The sequence below is a fragment of the Asterias rubens genome, chromosome 15 (assembly GCF_902459465.1).
Source record: "Asterias rubens chromosome 15, eAstRub1.3, whole genome shotgun sequence".
In the NCBI taxonomy this organism is placed as follows: Eukaryota; Metazoa; Echinodermata; class Asteroidea; order Forcipulatida; family Asteriidae; genus Asterias; species Asterias rubens.
In genome coordinates this window covers 6,640,709-6,662,045 of record NC_047076.1, presented here as the reverse complement: position 1 = coordinate 6,662,045, position 21,337 = coordinate 6,640,709, and the positions used below count along the sequence as shown (strand labels likewise).

Genomic DNA, 21,337 nt, shown 5'->3' with positions numbered 1-21,337 from the left:
AAATGTTGACACTTGAATAATCACAAAGCTTGGCCTAAGCCCCGAATTTTGTATATAATTATTTTTTTTAGGTGTCTTTTTCTATTTTAATATAAATCACATTGTGTATGTCCAGCATTTTTATCGAATTTGGTTCAACAATTTAAAATTCACAAATTTGATAAAATTTTGAACCTTGGTAAAAATGCTGGGCTTGCGCATTTTTTGCCCTTTGTGATAATTTCAAATTTTGAACCCCAAATTGATAAAATTGCTGGACTTATCCTTTATGATTTTTTTCTTGAATTTGTTTAACCCAAAAGTAATGTAAATGCTTGACTTGCCCCTTATGACTTTTTTTTCTTCAAATTTTGAACCCAATTTGCTCAAACTGCTGGACTTACCCTTTTGTGATTGTTTTAAAAATTTTGAAAAAAAAGATGATAAAATGATTATTTCAAATTTTGTCCCAAAATGTATTAAAATGCTAGAATTCCCCGTTCTGATGTTTTACAAATTTTTTGTACATACAGTTGATAAAAATGCTGGCAATGCCCCTTATGATTTTTGTCCTTAAATTTTTACCCAAAAGTAATAAAACTGCTTGACTTACCCCTTTTGATTTTGTTTCTCACTTTTGGACCAAAATTGCTATTTTTTACACAAAGGTACTAAAAGTACTGGACTTCCACCTTATGATTTTGTTTAAATTTAGGCTCAAAAATTTATAAAATTGCTGGACTTACCTCTTGTGATATTTTGTCTTCACAATTTGTGCCCAAAATGATAACAATGATGGACTTGTCGTTTTTTTATTATTTTTTGGCCTATTTTTCAAGTATCAATTTTTTCCTGAATATAGCTTGAATCATAGCTCAAGTTGTATAAAAGGCATCAGTAGAGCCCACTACATCGATTTAGAGCAGGAAAAAAAAATCTAAATTAGCAAAAAATTTGATAAAAAATTCTGGACTTACCCCTTGTGGTTTTTTTCATTTTTTGGCCTATTTTTCAAGTATCAATGTTTCCCTAAATATAGCTTGAATCATAGCTTAAGTTATATAAAAAGGCATCAGTTGGGCCTACTGCATCATTTTAGAGCAAAAAATCACAACTTCGAAATTGGCCAAAATTTGATGAAAATGCTGGACTTACCCCTTATGGTTTTTTAATTTATTGGCCTATTTTTCAAGTATCAATATTTCCCTAAATATAGCTTGAATCATAGCTTAAGTTATATAAAAAGGCATCAGTTGGGCCTACTGCATCATTTTAGAGCAAAAAATCGCAACTTCAAAATTGGCAAAAATTTGATAAAAATGCTGGACTTACCCCTTATGGTTTTAAATTTTTTGGCCTATTTTTCAAGTGTCAATATTTCCCTAAATAGAGCTTGAATCATATCTCAAGTTATATAAAAAGGCATCAATAGAGCCTACTGCATCATTTTAGAGCAGAAAAACACAACTTCAAAATTGGCCAAAATTTGATAAAAAATGCTGAAATGTACCCCTTGTCGGTTTTTCATTTTTTGGGCTATTTTTCAAGTATCAATATTTCCCTAAATATAGCTTGAATCATGGCTTAAGTTATATAAAAAGGCATCAGTTGGGCCTACTGCATCATTTTAGAGCAAAAAACCGCAACTTCAAAATTGGCAAAAATTTGATAAAAATGCTGGACTTACCCCTTATGGTTTTAAATTTTTTGGCCTATTTTTCAAGTGTCAATATTTCCCTAAATAGAGCTTGAATCATATCTCAAGTTATATAAAAAGGCATCAATAGAGCCTACTGCATCATTTTAGAGCAAAAAATCACAACTTCAAAATTGGCGAAAATTTGATAAAAATGCTGGACTTACCCCTTATGTTTTTTTTTAATTTTTTGGCCTATTTTTCAAGTATCAATATTTCCCTTAATATAGCTTGAATCATAGCTTAAGTTATATAAAAAGGCATCAGTTGGGCCTACTGCATCATTTTAGAGCAAAAAATCACAACTTCAAAATTGGCAAAAATTTGATAAAAATGCTGGACTTACCCCTTATGGTTTTTTTATTTTTTGGCCTATTTTTCAAGTATCAATATTTCCCTAAATATAGCTTGAATCATGGCTTAAGTTATATAAAAAGGCATCAGTTGGGCCTACTGCATCATTTTAGAGCAAAAAATCACAACTTCAAAATTGGCAAAAATTTGATAGAAATGCTGAAATGTACCCCTTGTCGGTTTTTCATTTTTTTGGCCTATTTTTCAAGTATCAATATTTCCCTAAATATAGCTTGAATCATATCTCAAGTTATGTAAAAAGGCATCAGTAGAGCCTACTGCATCATTTTAGAGCAGAAAACACAACTTTAAAATTGGGCAAAATTTGATAAAAATGCTGGACTTACCCCTTGTCGATTTTTTCATTTTTTGGCCTATTTTTCAAGTATCAATATTTCCCTAAATATAGCTTGAATCATAGCTTAAGTTATATAAAAAGGCATCAGTTGGGCCTAGTGCATCATTTTAGAGCAAAAAATCACAACTTCAAAATTGGCCAAAATTTGATAAAAATGCTGAAATGTACCCCTTGTCGGTTTTTCATTTTTTGGGCCTATTTTTCAAGTATCAGTATTTTCCTAATAAAGGCAATATAAAAGGCATCAGTAGATCCTACTGCATCATTTCAGAGGGAAAAAAAACTTCAAAATTGGCGAAAATTTGATAAAAATGCTGGACTTACCCCTTGTCGATTTTTTCATTTTTTGGCCTATTTTTCAAGTGTCAATATTTCCCTAAATATAGCTTGAATCATAGCTTAAGTTATATAAAAAGGCATCAGTTGGGCCTACTGCATCATTTTAGAGCAAAAAATCACAACTTCAAAATTGGCAAAAATTTGATAAAAATGCTGGACTTACCCCTTATGGTTTTTTAATTTTTTGGCCTATTTTTCAAGTATCAATATTTCCCTAAATATAGCTTGAATCATGGCTTAAGTTATATAAAAAGGCATCAGTTGGGCCTACTGCATCATTTTAGAGCAAAAAATCACAACTTCAAAATTGGCAAAAATTTGATAAAAATGCTGGACTTACCCCATATGGTTTTTTAATTTTTTGGCCTATTTTTCAAGTATCAATATTTCCCTAAATATAACTTGAATCATAGCTTAAGTTATATAAAAAGGCATCAGTTAGGCCTACTGCATCATTTTAGAGCAAAAAATCACAACTTCAAAATTGGCAAAAATTTGATAAAAATGCTGGACTTACCCCTTATGGTTTTTTAATTTTTTGGCCTATTTTTCAAGTATCAATATTTCCCTAAATATAGCTTGAATCATATCTCAAGTTATATAAAAAGGCATCAATAGAGCCTACTGCATCATTTTAGAGCAGAAAAACACAACTTCAAAATTGGCCAAAATTTGATAGAAATGCTGAAATGTACCCCTTGTCGGTTTTTCATTTTTTTGGCCTATTTTTCAAGTATCAATATTTCCCTAAATATAGCTTGAATCATATCTCAAGTTTTGTAAAAAGGCATCAGTAGAGCCTACTGCATCATTTTAGAGCAAAAAATCACAACTTCAAAATTGGCAAAAATTTGACAAAAATGCTGGACTTACCCCTTACGGTTTTTTTAATTTTTTGGCCTATTTTTCAAGTATCAATATTTCCCTAAATATAGCTTGAATCATAGCTTAAGTTATATAAAAAGGCATCAGTTGGGCCTACTGCATCATTTTAGAGCAAAAAATCACAACTTCAAAATTGGCAAAAATTTGATAAAAATGCTGGACTTACCCCTTATGGTTTTTTAATTTTTTGGCCTATTTTTCAAGTATCATGATTTCCCTAAATATAGCTTGAATCAGCAAAAAATCACAACTTCAAAATTGGCCAAAATTTGATAGAAATGCTGAAATGTACCCCTTGTCGGTTTTTCATTTTTTGGCCTATTTTTCAAGTATCAGTATTTTCCTAATAAAGGCAATATAAAAGGCATCAGTAGATCCTACTGCATCATTTTAGAGGGAAAAAAAAAAATCAAAATTTGCCAAAATTTGATAAAAATGCTGGACTTACCCCTTATGGTTTTTTAATTTGTTGGCCTATTTTTCAAGTATCAATATTTCCCTAAATATAGCTTGAATCATAGCTCAAGTTATATAAAAAGGCATCAGTAGGGCCTAGTGTATCATTTTAGAGCAAAAAATCACAACTTCAAAATTGGCAAAAATTTGATAAAAATGCTGGACTTACCCCTTGTCGTTTTTTTCATTTTTGGCCTATTTTTCAAGTATCAATATTTCCCTAAATATAGCTTGAATCATATCTCAAGTTATATAAAAAGGCATCAGTAGAGCCTACTGCATCATTTTAGAGCAGAAAACACAACTTTAAAATTCGATAAAAATGCTGAAATGTACCCCTTGCCGTTTTTTATATTTTTGGCCTATTTTTCAAGTATCAATATTTATTACTACATACGACACAGAAACACTTTGGTTTGATCAACAGAGTGGCCTGAGCAGCCTTTTATTTGTTTATGCTGCAATGAGCTAAGCCATAACAAAATGCTTGTTAGGCCTCCAAATTAATAAAATGCTGGACTTAACCCTTGTGATTTTTTACATTTTGACACAAATGTGATTTCTTTTTTAATTAATGACCCAAAAGTAATAAAAAATGCTGGACTTACACCTTGTGATTTTTCAAATTTTGGTCCCAAAATTTATAAAATGCTGGACCTACCCCTTATTGTTTTTGCTTTTTTTTTAATTTGTACCAAAAAATACTAAAAGTGTTGGACTTACACCTTGTGATTTTTTTTAATTTTTGACTAAAAATTGAGTAAATGTTGGACTTACCCTGTTGTTTTTTGTGTTTTTTTTCCCTCAATTTTTTATCCAAAAGTAATAAAAATGCTGTTATGTTTTTAATTTTATATTTAGGCCACCAAATTGATAAAATGCTGGACCCACCCTTGTGATTTTTTTTCAAATTTTCTATTTTATACCCAAAAGTAATAAAAATGCTGGACTTACCGCTGTGATTTCTTTCTCACTTTTGCACTAAAAATGTATAAAATGTTGGACTTAGGCCTTATGATTTGTTTTACCCCAGAGCAATTTTTTAAAAATCCCCTTTTAACCAAAATTGATAAAACGCTGGACTTGTTTTTGTTTTTTTATTTCATTTTTTATTTTTTACCCAAAAGTTATAAAAATGCTGGACTTCCCCTCGTGATTTGTTTCAACTTTTAACGCCTTGTTCAAAATGCTGGACTTACCCCCTCGTGATTTGTTTCCAATGAGTGTACCTACAGTTGAAACAAATGCTGGACTTACCCTTTGGTTCGTTAAAAATAAATAAAATCAAAGCAAATTTGTGCAGAAAGTTAGTCAGAGTGACGACCAGGCATTCAGGGGACTCAAAGTCTGGTCGAAACCAGCGTGGTGATCACCCATTAGAACCCTTAAGGGACTTAGCTAGTCCCGGTCCCTCCTTTACTCTCCCACCCAGCATAATTTCATCCACACCTAATTTGGGGATAGACATGACGGACCCCAATCCATTACTGGTGCAAGCAGTAAAAGTCATGTCCCTCTTGGTACGGGTGGGAATCGAACCGGGTGTACCAGCTCTGGATAGCACGCAATTGAACTATCCAGTGCACTGTGTCGCCACAGTGCCCGTTGGTGATTGAAGGTGGTTTTAGATACTACTTATATAATTCACTGCGTCCAAGCAAAAAAGGGGTAAAAAGAGACACTTACGGGAATCGAACCTGGATCGCGTAGTTTAGAATCCAAGGCTATTTTCATCTAGCTACGGTGCCATCTCATAATTCAATTTATTTAGAACATGTATTTCACAATGGGTTCCTTCATTATTCTCCGAGGTTTATTTCTTACAGGCAAATAACATTGTTGTTATTGACCTATATGTTACTGGTAACATTTTGGTATCAGAACTGTTCTTTATTAAAACAAAACCCAAAACAATTTCGGTTGAAGATCAGACAGCATGAGACCTGCATCCCGTTTTACCATACCCACTGTGCATGGCGATTTATTATCTCAGGTGTTGTCATTCCAAATCCTCTTCACTTTGTCTTAAAATTCTCGTACAAAAGGCTTCAGTTTTATCAGTTTCAGATAAACAAACATTTCAAATAGTCACCAACCTGGCATATAATGTAGTCAAACTTGTATTACAAGTCGTATTATTATTATTATCATTAATTTGTATATTAAATTTTCTTCATTATGTTGTTTGTCGGTTGATTTATATTATGTATTTTTTTCACGTCCATTTTAGACCGTTTTTAATAAAATCACAAGGGGGTTAGTAAGGCCGTGTCCAAAACGACGACTTCGGCTACAGCTACGTCTAGATCAGCGCGTCTACCAGTGTTGAAGAATAGGCAGACGCGCGCGATCTAGCCGTAGCTATAGCCGAAGTCGCCGTTTCGGACACGGCCTAAGCGTTGCAATATTGACCGTTTTTATTCCCCGACCGTTTAAGAAATCCCAAGGGGGTAAGCCTTCCGAAGTTGAAAAGGTTTGATTGCTTTTTTCATCACAAGGTGTACGACTTGAAATTTGGTCCTAAATTTGATACAGAATGCACCCCTTTTGATTTGTTGCCCTATTTTCATGTTCGATTGTATGCTTTAAAACAAAGCAATCATCCCCACCGATACCATTTTGTGTTGCTAAATCAATTGCATCTTCCATATTGTTTTAAATACTAAGAGTTTCCAGAACATTATAAATGTCTAACTCTCCCCCCCCCCCCCCCCCCACGCACAAAAAAAATAAAAAAATGAAAAATCAATAGGGGCTTATCACAATCAACAACAAAATTCACAAAATAACAGTAATTATTTTGTTATCAATTTTTTTAATTCTCATAGAAATATCTCAAACTTTCAAAATATATTATACAAAATAGAACCGGTCATTTAAAGACACTGGACAGTATTGGTAATTGTCAAAGACCAGTCTTCTCACTTGGTGTATCTCAACATATACATAAAATAACAAACCTGTGAAAATTTGAGCTCAATTAGTCGTTGAAATGGCGAGAAAATAATGAAAGAAAAAACACCCTTTTTACACGAAGTTGTGCGCTTTCAGATGCTCGATTTCGAGACCTCAAATTCTAAATCTGAGGTATCGAAATCAAATTCGTGGAAAATTACTTCTTTCTCGAAAACTACGTCACTTCAGAGGGAGCTGTTTCTCACAATGTTTTATACTATCAACCTCCCCCCATTACTCATAATCAAGAAAGGTTTTATGATAATAATTATTTTGAGTAATTACCAATAGTGTCCACTGCCTTTAAAAGTAGAGTACACCTTAAGTAATTGTCTAAGACCAGTATCCCCACTTGGTGTATCCCAAGATAGCATGAAATAACACACCTGTCAAAACTTTGGGCTCAATTGGTCGACTAAGTTGCAAGAAAATGATGAAAGAAAACAAAACACCCTTGTTGCACAGAATTGTGTTTTCAGATGCCTTAGAAAGGCAAATATTTTGGTTGTGAAAAATTACCTCTTTCACTAATCCACATTACTTCAAAGGGGGTCGTCACCATTATACTTAATAGGTACTACTGGTTATTACTCATAATAATAATAATAATAGTAAGCATGAAAACTTAATTGTGCAATGGAGAGCTATTGATAGTACACATCATTGTGAGAAACAGCTCCCTCTGAAGTAACACAGTTTTTGAGAAAGAGGTTATTTTTTATTAAAGGCTAAAAGCACACAAATGTTTGCAAAAGTTTCTTTTTTCTTTTTCAATATGCTCTTGAAACTTTAATGACCAATGGGAAACTTTAGACTATCTGCCATTCACCAAGAGAGGGCGCTCTTCACCAGGTAATGTCAACAACTTAGGAATAGGAGAAGCGTGAGTGATGGTCACCGACAGCAAATCAATTGTGTTTTGCGTGTTTTTGATTTTGTATTTAGATTTAGCCAAACTGTATTTTGTTTTACATAACACAATGCCAGCATAAACCGCACTGTTCTGGAACAGGACGTACCGGACACGAGTTCCCCAAGGATAACAAGTGGTGTGCATGAGTATTTGGGAGTGTTTCTTCTAGGGTAATTAGCAAAAATTCCAAAATGCTGACCTACAAAAAAATTGAGAAGAAATCTGAAGTTTAGTGTATGACAATGTATCTGATTTAGTTTTCAAGAGGCTGAGAGACTTCTAAATATTTTTTGAGTATTTTTGAATGTTTAGCATTTACCATTGTTTGCTATAGGAGTTGTGCACCCTTACCTGGTAGGTCTGCTGCCCTCTAGTGGCAGAGCTTTCAAAAAGTCTGCCATTGAGTCAGTTTCCACAGATTTGTTATTTTATGCAAGTGAGAAAACAAAAGGTGTCCAGTGCCTGTAAAGGCAAAGTATACCTTTGGTTTTTGAAGCCATTCGATTGTTTTAATCCAATATAAATGTTTAATGTACATGTGGATGTATACCTCACAATACAATGGTCGCATTTTTGAGAAACCGTCAAAATTGTCAACGCAGGAAGATAATCCTTAAGCTGAGAAATGTGACTGATATGTTTACATAATCACATAATACAAAGTGAAATGTTTCTCAAAATGTTTTATACTATCGAAATCTGCTGTAGGCTTCTATTCTAACCATAAGCTTATATCACTACAAAATGTAAAGAGTGATAGCCAGACGTACAACTTCCACTTCGAGATCTCTAGTCCCAGTGGTTACTGTCACCTCTGATTTAGTAGCACAACAGAAAACTAAAGAACAATGTGCAAAGTTCTGCGTGCTTAGCCATTTATTATTTACAAATTTTGTCTTAAAAGTTTCCATAGCGGATCAGGAGGAAATTTCATGGTTCTGCTTACCGAATCAGCACTAACAGAAGCAGGGAACTTTGCTCTTAGCGTATTTCCTGGGTTAGCAGGGATCTTTTGCTTGTGCTCGTTCATACCCCATATTACATAGCAAAAGCAGAGATTCGTCAGCTGCATAGTAAGCGGCGTATGGTGATTGCAAGCGCAGAATTCAGGGGTAAGTGAAGCCATGATATCGGGCTCAACAAAAATTCCAGTTTGGTCTCTTCTTAACTCTGCAGACTTTTCTTTCTTAACTCTGCAGACTATAGAAGGCGGTTCCACTTTTAACACAATCTCATTCTGTAGACTGCGGGAAGAGCATTCCAGTTTGCAATCTCCCTCCCTCTGTGAAGACAGCTAAAAGTGCATTCCAGTTTGCTCGCTTGTTCCCTCTGCAGAGACTGTTCAGCTTTCAATACAATCTCATTCTGCAGACTACGCAGAGAGAATTCAAGTTTGCAATCTCCTTCTCTCTGTGAAGACTGTTAATAGAACATTCCAGCTTGGAATTCCAGCTCTTCTTCACTCTGCAGACTTTATAAAGACTGTTCCACTTTCAATACAATCTCATTCTGCAAACTGCGTGAAGAACACTCCAGTTTGCAATCTTCCTCCCTCTGTGAAGACTGTTTACAGAGCATTACAGTTTGATTTCTTCTTCACTCTGCAGACTTTATAAAGACTATTCCACTTTCAATACAATCTCATTCGCAGACTGCGTGAAGAGCAATCCAGTTTACAATCTCCCACTCTCAGCAGACTGCAAAAAAATAACAAAAACAAAAAACTTTTTATCCAGTACTTTATAAAAAGACATCTCAAAGCAAAAAATTACATATTCAAACCTGGGCCTGAATTGAAAGAGCTGCCTAAGAAAAAACTATTGCTTAACAGTTTTCTGCTAAGCAACAAACAAGCAGGACACTAGTCACAGATGGTAAACATGGCATGATATTTTGGATGTTAACCTTTGGCTGGCAAGCGTAACTATGTTGTGCTGTGCTTCTGTTGTTTGACTAGCTTGCTCTAGACATCGTAAGGAGACTAGAGCAAGCTAGTCGAAACGTTGAGACCAATTAAGAACTCACTTCACGTTAGTGAAGTTAATAGCGATCCACTAAAAGCTAAAGTATTACTCCAAGCCGATTTTCTACCTTCTGCCCGGGTTGCAGGTAAAAAGCAGGAAAGTTCTATTTAGAACTGAGAAGTCTCCCGAATTCCGAAAATCTACTCCTCTGTACTAGAAAATATAAAAAGACAATTCTCTAAAGAACAAAATCTACCTACAAGTAGTCACACACAAGGTGTTACCGCAAACCAAATATAATTATTATGATTCATGTTATTATACCTGCTGAGTGCCCCACGAGATGTAGTCCGGTTTGGTGGCGGCATGGTACTCGTCAATAAGTTGCTGGACGACTTCTCGTGAGTTGTCCAGCTCGTCTAGGTTATCCTTGAAGATGGCCTGCTTACGGAACTGCTCCAAGAAAGCTTCTCTCTTACGCAGCTTGTCAAACTGCTGACATGTCCTCTCAAATAACTAAACGGGGAAAATAACAGGAAAATAAGTCCTGGGGCCGATTTCACAAAGGTCTCAAATTGATCGTAACTTCAAATCAATCGTAGTTGCTAAGTAAAGTGTGATGTCACAATACAAATCTCTATGGTGATACTGAAAATTTGTCTTGCGATGAGTTTTATTGCTTTGTGAAATCGGCCCCTGGCTCGGATTTACACTGGACCGCAGGCCTGAGGCCAGTGGATGCGTCAGACTAATTTGTGCTTGATTGTGTTTTAACATTTGTATACCAAGTAAACAATCGCGATTGCAATGGCGGCCACATTAAATCTGGCAAATATCAAGACTTGTCAAACAATTTTATGAACTTTAAAACTTTTAGATTTTACCACTGTACCTCACATTTCTTATGAAAAGGAACAACTTTTTTCGCCCGGTGAACTAGTAAGGAAGGGGTTTTATCTCGCCCGCTGTTGTTTTCACTCGCATATGGGTACCAGGCTAAAACTCTGGCTATGAAACTGTTTTCTATTCAGTTTCTCTGGAAATCATGACAATTGACAGTCTTTTCAGAATAGGAGTATTTGGCAGTGGCTGCTGAGTGCTGACTGCGCTATAGGACCTTCTAAACCCTTATAAGATGCTACTTTTAAGTAGCACCTTTATAAGGGTTTAGAGGGTCAATTAAAATTGGGTCTCAGAATCCATCACTTCAATAACCTATCTTTCTGAAAGTTTGTATATAAAATACTAAGCGCCATGAGTACCTTCTCATAGTAGATACGTGCGCCTTGAACACCCAGCAGGGTGGATATGTGCGCATTACAAGTCTTATTATTATTATTATTATTATTATTATTATTATTATTATAAGACTTCGATACTATTACTATTATTACTTACAGTTACTATACTTGTGTGATTGGCCAGCATCAAGCCACTGACGCGGTGAGCGGTCTGAACGTACGGTGACTTCCGAGACAGGGCAACCTGGATACTGGCGGGACCCCACGGGATAAACTGAGCCAGTTTACGTTCCCTGATCCTCTGGAGACTCTTATGAACCTTTGGAACGACAAAGTACGACAGAAACTGTTACTATCCCTTCTACTGAGAGATGCCTCAAATGCATATCTCGTTTAAAGACACTGGACACTATCGGTGATTGTCAAAGAGTAGTCTTCTCACTTGCTGTATCTCAACTTATGCATAAAATAACAATCCTGTGAAAATTTGAGCTCAATTGTTCGTCGAAGTTGCGAGTGCTTTCAGATGCTCGATTTCGAGACCTCAAATTCTAAATCTGAGGTCTTGAAATCAAATTCGTGGAAAATTACTTCTTTCTCAAAAACTACGTCACTTAAGAGGGAGCCGTTTTTCAGAATGTTTTATACTAACAACAGCTCCCCATTACTCGTTACCAAGTAAGGTTTTACGCTGATAATTATTTTGAGTAATTACCAATAGTGTCCACTGCCTTTAAAAGAGCCTGGATGAACACACAAAACAAATACGCAACAAGAAACAAAATTTGTGTAAAGAGCATTTTTGTGTGAGATGCAACGTTTTTGCAAAATTGAGATAAACTGTTTTCCACCTAAGGCGATGATGTCCTTCCCCACCCCCCCCCCCAAAAAAAGGAATAAAAAAAGAAGGAAAAACTATTTTTATATGTAAAAGGCAAACAGACACTGGCAAACAATTTGCCGCATTGCATCTTTGAACAAAATTGTGACTAGTATGAAAGTCGCGAATATTTGAGGCACGACAAGTCGAGTAGTTCATTTCATTAGTCGCCCAGGCCTAGTGAACATGTTGATAATTGTGAACGACCTCCTACCTGTGTTGGGTCTACCTCCCCTTGTATAATATTGAGGATAGAGATGTAACAGTGACTACTCTGTCTGTCTCGTAGTGTCGTTGACACCATGATGTTCTTGGGCTGTAGCAGTCGACGCATTACATCCAGAACCGTCGTCTTACGAACACTCTGTTGCTGTGGAGAAAATTGTTATAGATGTGTCAGAGCAAAAATGTAGAAGTGGGATTGCGTACTGACACATAGATGCTTACCAATCTTTCGCTAAGTGCTGAAAATTTGAAGTTATAGGATCCAGATTTTGGAGGTCAGTTGAAATTATGGCATTCCCACCTTCTGGTAGCCCCTAGGGTTTAGATTTCCCAGAGCTTTTTAGAAACAGCGTCCTTAGCATTAGCATATGTGGACAAAATAACAGCCGATTTTCTTTTACAGGCTGACTTAAAAAGAATGAATTCAGATGAAAGGTCTTACATTTCTTATCCCAGATAAATAGGCAGCCAACCGGCAATTCATTTCCCTCTATTTATTAATTCTGGTTGTGAAGTCAAGGACTCGTAAGTGAACTTAATCACTGTACATAGCCAAGAACCCATTGGAGAGAAGACAGGGAAGGAAGTTCCAGTTTTAGATGTGGCAGAAAATCCCTTGAGAATTATGCCAGGAAAAACCCAAACAGTCAAAAAGGGACTGCAAACCCAAATTGAATTAGTGCCCAAACCAGGGGTTCGAAAGCCAAATAGCGGCTGCGGCTATGGCTAAAGGTGTTGCTGCGGGCAGCTGCGGCTATGGCTTTTGCTGAGGCTGTTGCTATGAGCATCCCGTGCTTCAATGCATGTTGACATGACGATCAAGCCACAGCGGCTCATTGGGACAGGAACCTCTTACCTTCAAATCGGAGCTGAGAGTCAGGGGCGTGTATCCCGTCATGAGGAAGTGAAGCCTCGGGGTGGGGATGAGGGACGCAATGAGTCCGATCAAGTCGTTGTTCATGTAGCCGGGGTAACGGAGTGTTGTTGTACTTGTTGACATGATGGTTGAAACCTTGGATGTTAAAGAGAATACAGGAGTGAGGGTCATTAATAATAATAACTTAATCAATTAGTAAATCAATTTTTAAGTTTATTTTCATTCTCTTGCTGTTTTTCTTTGTTAAATCTGTAAATTCTTTATACTCTGATTGTATGTATATTTTAAAGAAATGTTTTCCCTAATACTCATTTCTAAGACACAGGACCATTGTAAAACAGCCCTCATGGCGATTTTGTTTCCTGTATAAAGGTCTTGAAATAAATAAATAAATAAATAAATAAATAAATAAATAAAAAAATAAATAAAAAAATAAATAAATAAATACAAAAAAAAAAAAATAAAAAAAAAATAAAAAAAAATAAATAAATAAATAAACAAACACTATTACTTGAATGACTCTAATAGAATTCTTGGTTATAATTTAGAACCAGTTCAGGCTATTGTCGTAGCTAAACTGCTCAGACTGATCTGGAATATAAGATGCAAAAAGGTGTTCAACAGTTATTCCAGACCAGCAGAAATTGACATCATCATTCAGTTAAAAAAATCCTTGAAATACTTTCTCCGGGTGGAAAAGACCAGATTGAGCCCAGAATCTTTTGAAACTATTTACACTAGAAATAATGCGTTGTGTTTCACTGTTAATGATGATGTCAATTTCGATTACTAATTGCTTTTCTCACCAAAGGCCGTCGCCGTGTTCCTTTTTATGACCTTTTTGTTTATTTATTTTTGTTTTATTAACCTTGATTGTCTAAAATAATTTCTACCCATTGTTTTTCTCGATCACCGTGATTAGATCACGCTAAAATGTATATATAAATATTTATGTCTCTTGTTCTTGTTTGTATGTTATCAATTTAATTTATATGTATTACAACCCGTAGCTCATTTAATCTGTTATATAATAGCAGTATGTATTGGAGCTTGTTGTATTGATGTATGTTGTTGCTGATAATTGTTGTTGAATAAACGGAGTAGTATAACTCCACATCAAGAGAAAAAAAAATAATAAATAAATAAATAAATAAATAAATAAATAAATAAATAAATAAACTAGTTCATATACATTGCAATAAACAATAACGTCTCATTGCTCTGGTCATTGGGCCAACAACATTCCTGTCATCTCCCTGTGTAGTATACAGCCCTGGGCTGCGGTATGGCGCTAGTGGATTTTTCAAACACATCAGCCTCTACCTTTTATAACCCTGGGTGAAGAGAAGCAATTATAGCAAAGCAAGTGTCATGACTGGGATTTGAACCGACACTCTGACGACTTAACCACCAAAACTTGAATTCGATGCTCTAAACCACTCGGCCATGACACCCTTGAGGAAAAAACTAGGATTAGCCATAAGGGCTGACCTACATGATGGAGGCTTTCATAGACTTTTTTCCCAGGTTTCTTAATAACAACTTCACAGATTTTTCAGAGGCTGGGGAAAAATCGGAAATCGGAATAAAAAGAAAGGTATATCATGCCCGTCATCCCCCTGCAACGTACCATTTGGTTGATTTGTGAGAAGTCAGGATTAGCCAGATGTAGACGGTCACTCGCTATTCGGTTCAGAGCCGTGTTGTCCAGAACGACCTAGAGCACAGGAGAGAAGAAGTGGTCAACAGAATACTGAATTATTTGGTAGCTTGTCATTGAGACAATAAGCCTTCATGACAATAATAGTCTCGATGACAAGAGCAAAGCTAGTCGAATCGCTGAGACCAATAAAGAACTCACTTCACAATAACGAGAAGTCCCCTCGTTCCACTATAAAGCAAAAGTAGAAGTTGTGGCCGATTTTCTACCTTCCGCCCAGGTAGTAGTTAAAATGCAGGACAGTTCTTTTCAGACTGAAAGTCTCTCAAATTCTGAAAATCTATTCCGCGGTAGTAGAATATAAAGCAGGACAAGTTTGCAAAAGAACCTAATTTCAAGCAGATACACACATTGTGTTTTTTATATTTTTTAAATATTTTTGTTTATGATGAAAGTCGCCAGACACACAAGGCCTGAAGGCCACTGCAAGGTGTGGGCTACAATATATTTTTCCAGGGGCCGTTGCCTCGTACCCCAAGGGGCTGAAACAGGGTTACCCGCTTTACAGTCTTTGGCTTGGGTATCATCCATCAGTAGCCTGGCTGGTAGAGCAGAAAGCACTACCTCCCCAACTAATCAAAGCAACCATGGTAAAGTATCTTGCTTCAGGACACAAGTGTCACGACCAGGACTCAAACCCACACTCTGTTGATCAGACACACCAGATCTTGAATCCAGTGCACTTAACCGCTAGGCCATAACACGCGATGTTACTTTAAACTAAACATATATTTACACTATACAGAATACCTGCTTCTACATGTATCTATAACAACTTACCACACAGTCTGCATTCTGGGTGAGGCGTTTCATCGTCAGCATTGAGTTATACGGCTGCACGACCACATCGCTGATCTCCTGCTGATTAGGGAACACCGAGTAGGTCTGGATTAACTTCTTCGGAAATCTTCAAAACAAGGGTCAAAATATAATCAACTACTATTTTAATTCTGTATCTGCAGGAAGTCTAGGCTCTAGGGGTCTTTTGTACACACCTGGGCCCAATTTCATGGCTCTGCTTACCGCCGAATTCTGCGCTTACGATCATGATTCCCCGCTTACGTGAAGCGCCGAATTTCTGCGCTTGCCTTGTAAGCGTAGAATGCCTTGAAACGTGAAGTACGCTTGCGCAGAAGCCAAAATTCGCTGCTAACCCGTGAAATGTGGTTGCCGTAGGCACATAATTCCCTGCTTCCATAAGCGCCGATTCTGTGCTTATGGTAAGCAGAGCCATGAAATTGGGCCCTGATGTCATGAATAACAGGGTCCCCTGCTTGAGCCAAATCATGGGCATGGATCTTACCTGTCATTAAGCCTCTCAAGGAGGTAGGATCCCATACCAGAGCCAGTACCTCCAGCTATTGAATGGCATAGCACAAATCCCTGCAGCAAAGAAACAAACAAAAAACATAGCAAAGACGTTAACCCTAACTCATTTCAGTGATTCACAAGGGTCCTTCCACACTCTTACAAAATAGAATTCCATTAAATTCAATATCCAAATAACAAACATTGATTGTGGTGGTATGCCTGATGTTCAGACAGCGTAAGTTAGACCCAAACCAGTTTAACTTCCAGGAGCAGCAGGGGGTGGTCGTAAAAGTATAATCCCCTTGTGTTTAGACAGCACTGAGTTAAACCTGATACGGTTAACTTTGGTTTTAAGAGGTCAAAGCAAACGCGACCCCATTACTCTTAACATCCTGTTTATTGGCCTGTTCATTGGTCACCGTGTGTTAAACCGGATGTGGTCTTTTTTAGTCTGTCCACACACAGTGTTAAAAGATAAACTTGAAGCGGTCTAAAGATAAACCCCCTCCCTGGACGATTTATCTTTTGTGGGTTGAACTCAATTCGGACTATCTTTAGAACCGTTCAGACACACAGAGTTGAACCATGAGTTAAACCAACTTTAGTACCTATTTGTAAAGCATCTAGTAAAGCACCATACAGTAACTCAACACCCGAACTGTTGGACTCTGATTATGGTGTAGTGAGGCAGAAATGTTTACTTACCCTGGCCTTGATTTTCATGCTTGAGCGGGCAAGACCATTTTCATTTACAAATGGGTAAACTTTAAGTCTACGGGAAGCTTTTAAAGGGGGGCACTAAGGCCAAGACCAGGGGCAACAGAGGTCATGGCCTCCATTCCAGGCTAGCTTACCTCCAGGCTGTCACTGCCATCAGCTTCTCTGTCTATAATGTCAAATACTTCTTCATACAGACGATCTCCCTGTGAAAGAAATGTTTACATAAAATTAATAAACACAAATAGTTTCACCTAAAAATAAATTTTCATTTTGCAATCAGGGCGATTTTTGTCCAACTATCAGGGAGATATTTGGGATTATATTCAACATAAAAGGGAACAAGTTTCCATAATCAGGGAGATTTTCAAATTTGTCAATCAGAACAGTTGGCAGGTCTGGTTTACGTGCAGATAAAGAAAATCTACTCTGTTGCAGTAGAATATGTGGCAAAACAAGTTCTCAAGAGAAAATTATCTACCAAGCAAGTGATCGTTCAATTAGCTCTTGTCAGGGGCTCACCCGAATGAGCACCGTGGGGTCGACACAGGGAAGCTAATCAAACACACCCAATATTGTTACTTCACCATGCAATGCCTGAAATCCCATAAAAGCAAGATGGCCGACCATCACTGACAAGGGTTCACTTTGAAAAGTGCTCATCTATATTTCCAACATTACAGACGAGTGAAGAAGCTGTCATGACTAGTGACAAGCTAAAGCCTGGTTCATATTTCCTGCGAATGCGATGCAAATGTTTATGCCACAATTTTGTAACAAATAATTCGCAACAGTTGAAAATGTGCTCAATGTGCTCAACAAGAAGGCTGTGACGTCAAAATTCGCTTCGCATTAGCAGGAAGTACGTCTCTTACCTGCTCGTACCCAGACGCCCAGTTGTTTCCAGCGCCCCCGCCATGCTTGGACAGGTAGATGTTTTCGGGGTTGAAGAGATTGGCATACGGAGAGTTCAGAATGCTGTGGATGACCCTCGGCTCCAGATCGAGAAGGACGGCACGAGGAATGTAATGCTCGTCATCTGCCTACAAACCCCAAAAAAATCATTTCAATAAATTATTCACTCATTCTGTCTCTGCTCCCCCCCCCCCCCTCGAACGAAAAAACAAACAAACACAAACACTCCAAAATTGGTTGTTGGTGCTTATTGAGGTGTTTGATGTACAATCAAATAAACAAATAAATAAAAACCCACCATTTACATGTAGTCATAGTTAATACTTCCTCCCTGGCCTATGCTGTCTGGGTCCTCAATCATTTGTTAACTTTTTGTTCCCTCAAAAAATTTTTTTTTACAGGGGGACGTCTGTATAAAAAAGTTTGTTGATTACCAGACTTTTGAGTCACAGTGTTTGAGAACACTTGTGGTAATCTTTGCCAACAAGTTGACATGGCCATTTTCCTTCTTTGAACTGAACATTTGTATACTATTTTGTTTTTGGTGAAAAGCTGAATGAATAATAGCAACACCAGTTTTCACACTTAACCACCCTGTATTGTTCCTCAGCATACTGGTGATATGATCCTCGTGAGTTTTAATTTTCCAAGCATCGTATCACATAAAAAAGTGCTGACGTACATTTACAAAAGTATGCCCTGAGAATCTAAGCGACAGTGCACACACAAAGTTTTTTACAGAATTTTTCATGTGATACAACATTTCGCAAAATCGAGATATGACTGGTGCAACAATTTCCGTTTTTGTTCATCAGCGTTGTTTGTTGTTCTTTCCTACCTGATAGAAGAATACATCTTTGCGGTCCGTGTCGTTTGTGGCAAAATCTTCTAGGATTCCCTCTGGGCTGATGCCATGCTCCAGACACAGCTGCTTCCAGAACTCAAAGCCAACTATAAAGTGAAAAAAACAAACCACAATGGATGATTAGGTGAGGTTTGCGAAAGCATCATGCAGAAATCTCTTTTGAGTAGTGTTGTTTCTGAACAGAACCAATGGTTGAAAACTCAACGTTTTGATCAGTATGCTCGTATGGTCTTCCAGGACTCCAGGATTCTCCTAATCAAGACGTTGAGTTGTCAACCGCTGATCTTTTTCTATCTAGAACCAACACAAAGAAGAGGTAAGACCAATATTTGCTGACTGAAGGAGCAACTATTCTGTTTTCATCAATATGTAAGGCCGAGTAAAAAAAAAAAACATGTTTCACGTCCGGGTTTTTCAAAAAAAGGAGGAAAAGGGGCTTTTTATTTTTTATTTTTTATTTCAAGATGGCCGCCATTCTTTGTTAAAATGTCAAATATCCAGTCTGTAAAAAGGAAGCGGGCGGGGACGCGAAACATGTTTTTTTTAACTTGGCCTAATGAATATTTTGCTTCCATTATTATTGGTGATTACTGATTGGTACTGTACACAAAATGTGTCATTGTTATTGGTTGTATTTTGTATACACAGAAACAGATCTTGAGATACTGACAAATTTCAAGAATATTTGGGTAACTTTCCGTACGGCGCCACCACTTTTTCACTCATTTTTACAAAAAGGGATATCTCATTGAGGTTAATTAAATACAATATTATTTCATATCGAATGAAAAAGTGGTGGCGCCATACGGAAACTTTTCCGAATATTTTTTTCAAGTTAAAGGTAGGGTCTTATATAATAATAATAAACCATCATCGTGCCCCAACTCAAGTCAAGTGGAGTCTGCCGAGTATGAGTGCTGTAATTTATTATCATACATGCCTAATGTTATATTATAATAATATTAATAACATTATAAAAAATATATAAGACAATAATGACAACACTCAGTCTCAGGCTCAGCAGACTCCGAATAGTATTATATGGCTGTGAGTAGCCCTGATAAACTGAATACAACATAATTAACAAAACATAAACAAACAATACAGAAAGGTTTGCGGTAACACCATGTAATGACTATTTTTAATGAGTTGGGGTGTTTCTTAAGGACCGTGGCGATGGTTTCCACTCGACGTTTACAAGCAAACAAGCATGATCATCATCATGATGATGATTAATAATGGAAAAGTTTCCGTATGGCGCCACCACTTTTTCATTCGAAATAAAATAATATAATATCTAATTTACCTGATTGATATATCCCTTTTTTGTAAAAATGAGTGAAAAGGTGGTGGCGCCATACAGTAAGTTATCCTTAATAATAATTGACTAGCCCAACTTGTTCGGCTGTTATGGCTCTCCTTTTATTACCATCGGTCTACTCTTCTTAGTGTAATGGCGACTGTTTAACCATGGAGGTAGGCCTACTGGAAATATAAGACCGATGTTTAGGAGTACCGATGTTTAAAATAAAAGAGAGCAGCCATCCCAACCCAACGAACAAGGTCAGTCATGAGCCAAATGACAAGAGAGACGGAGTGAGAGAGGAAGGAAACAAATTCAGATAAAACTCACTTTGATTTCCACACTGTCCAAGCTGTAACGAGATTATTTCCCGCGGCATGTTTCCTCGACTAAAGTTGTCTTCTGTTCACGACGAGTTTAGAAAAACTACTGACAGTTGAGTCAGTCAGAGGGCTGTCAACTAATTTAGCAAAACAAATCTACACACAACTATCAACAGCACGATATGTTCAATGATCAATGGAGCATCAGCAAATGGCGGTAAATTCGAAAGAACTATAGAGGGCGCCATTCAGCCAATGCCTTATGTTAAAAGATGCAAGCACTGCTTCCGACCTCTATCAAGTACATTTGTAGCAGCAGGTTTGTATGGGGAGTTGTTACATAAGAGTGGACTAACCAGGGACCTGGTTGTTTATATTTTCATGTTTAAAAGATGCAAGCACTGCTTCAGACCTCTTTATTCAAGTACATTTGTAGCAGCAGGTTTGGGGAGTTGTTACATAAGAGTGGACTAACCACTAGGACCTGGTTGTTAAAATTGTCATGTCTAAAAGATGCAAGCATATGCAAAATGACGTCATAAGGTCATTCTCGTTCGGGTATTCTCTGATGGGCCGAACCGCTGTGGAGTTTAGTATTTAGCGCCTTCCTTATTATTGGTGATGTTCCTCGTGACAAAAAAGGGGGAATACCCGGTCAGAAAAACTGAACTTATAAGGTCGTATCCGAATTGGCTGCTTCATGGCTAGGGCTATGAATCCAGCTGCAGCCATCCCATAGCCGGTGTAGGCAGAAGAAATTTGAATGCAGTTTGAATTTGAATGCAAATTTTTCGATTTGAGCTCTGAAGTAAATTTACAAAGCATTTCAGACTATAAACCAATACAGTTTTCTTTAGAAAAAAAAGAAGATATTTCCATTAAAACTAATTTCATGGGAATTTGCAATTCTTAGACAGTAAGTAGTAAAGGGTTTATTTGTCGGCCCTGTCCAACTAATTCATTATGTATGTCTGAAGAGTTAAAATAAATAAATAAAATAACAATAAAAAGTTGTCATTTGAGTCGCGTGCAGCGCGTGCGCATGCACGTTTGCGTCGTTT

The 21,337-nt window shown here is 36.9% G+C and overlaps 1 protein-coding gene across 1 annotated transcript; it reads right to left on the bottom strand.

Moving 5' to 3' along the window:
• Positions 1-8,380: 8,380 nt before the first annotated feature.
• LOC117300280 (tubulin gamma-1 chain) lies at positions 8,381-20,562 on the bottom strand. Its single transcript, XM_033784013.1, has 12 exons — positions 20,284-20,562; positions 18,624-18,736; positions 17,746-17,913; positions 17,008-17,076; positions 16,146-16,225; positions 15,623-15,749; positions 14,753-14,839; positions 13,102-13,257; positions 12,235-12,390; positions 11,298-11,459; positions 10,224-10,415; positions 8,381-9,632 (listed from the first exon to the last, which is right to left on the bottom strand). Exons 1-12 carry the CDS (start codon positions 20,330-20,332, stop codon positions 9,609-9,611), a joined length of 1,383 nt encoding a protein of 460 aa, XP_033639904.1. The 5' UTR covers positions 20,333-20,562; the 3' UTR covers positions 8,381-9,608.
• Positions 20,563-21,337: the final 775 nt, after the last annotated feature.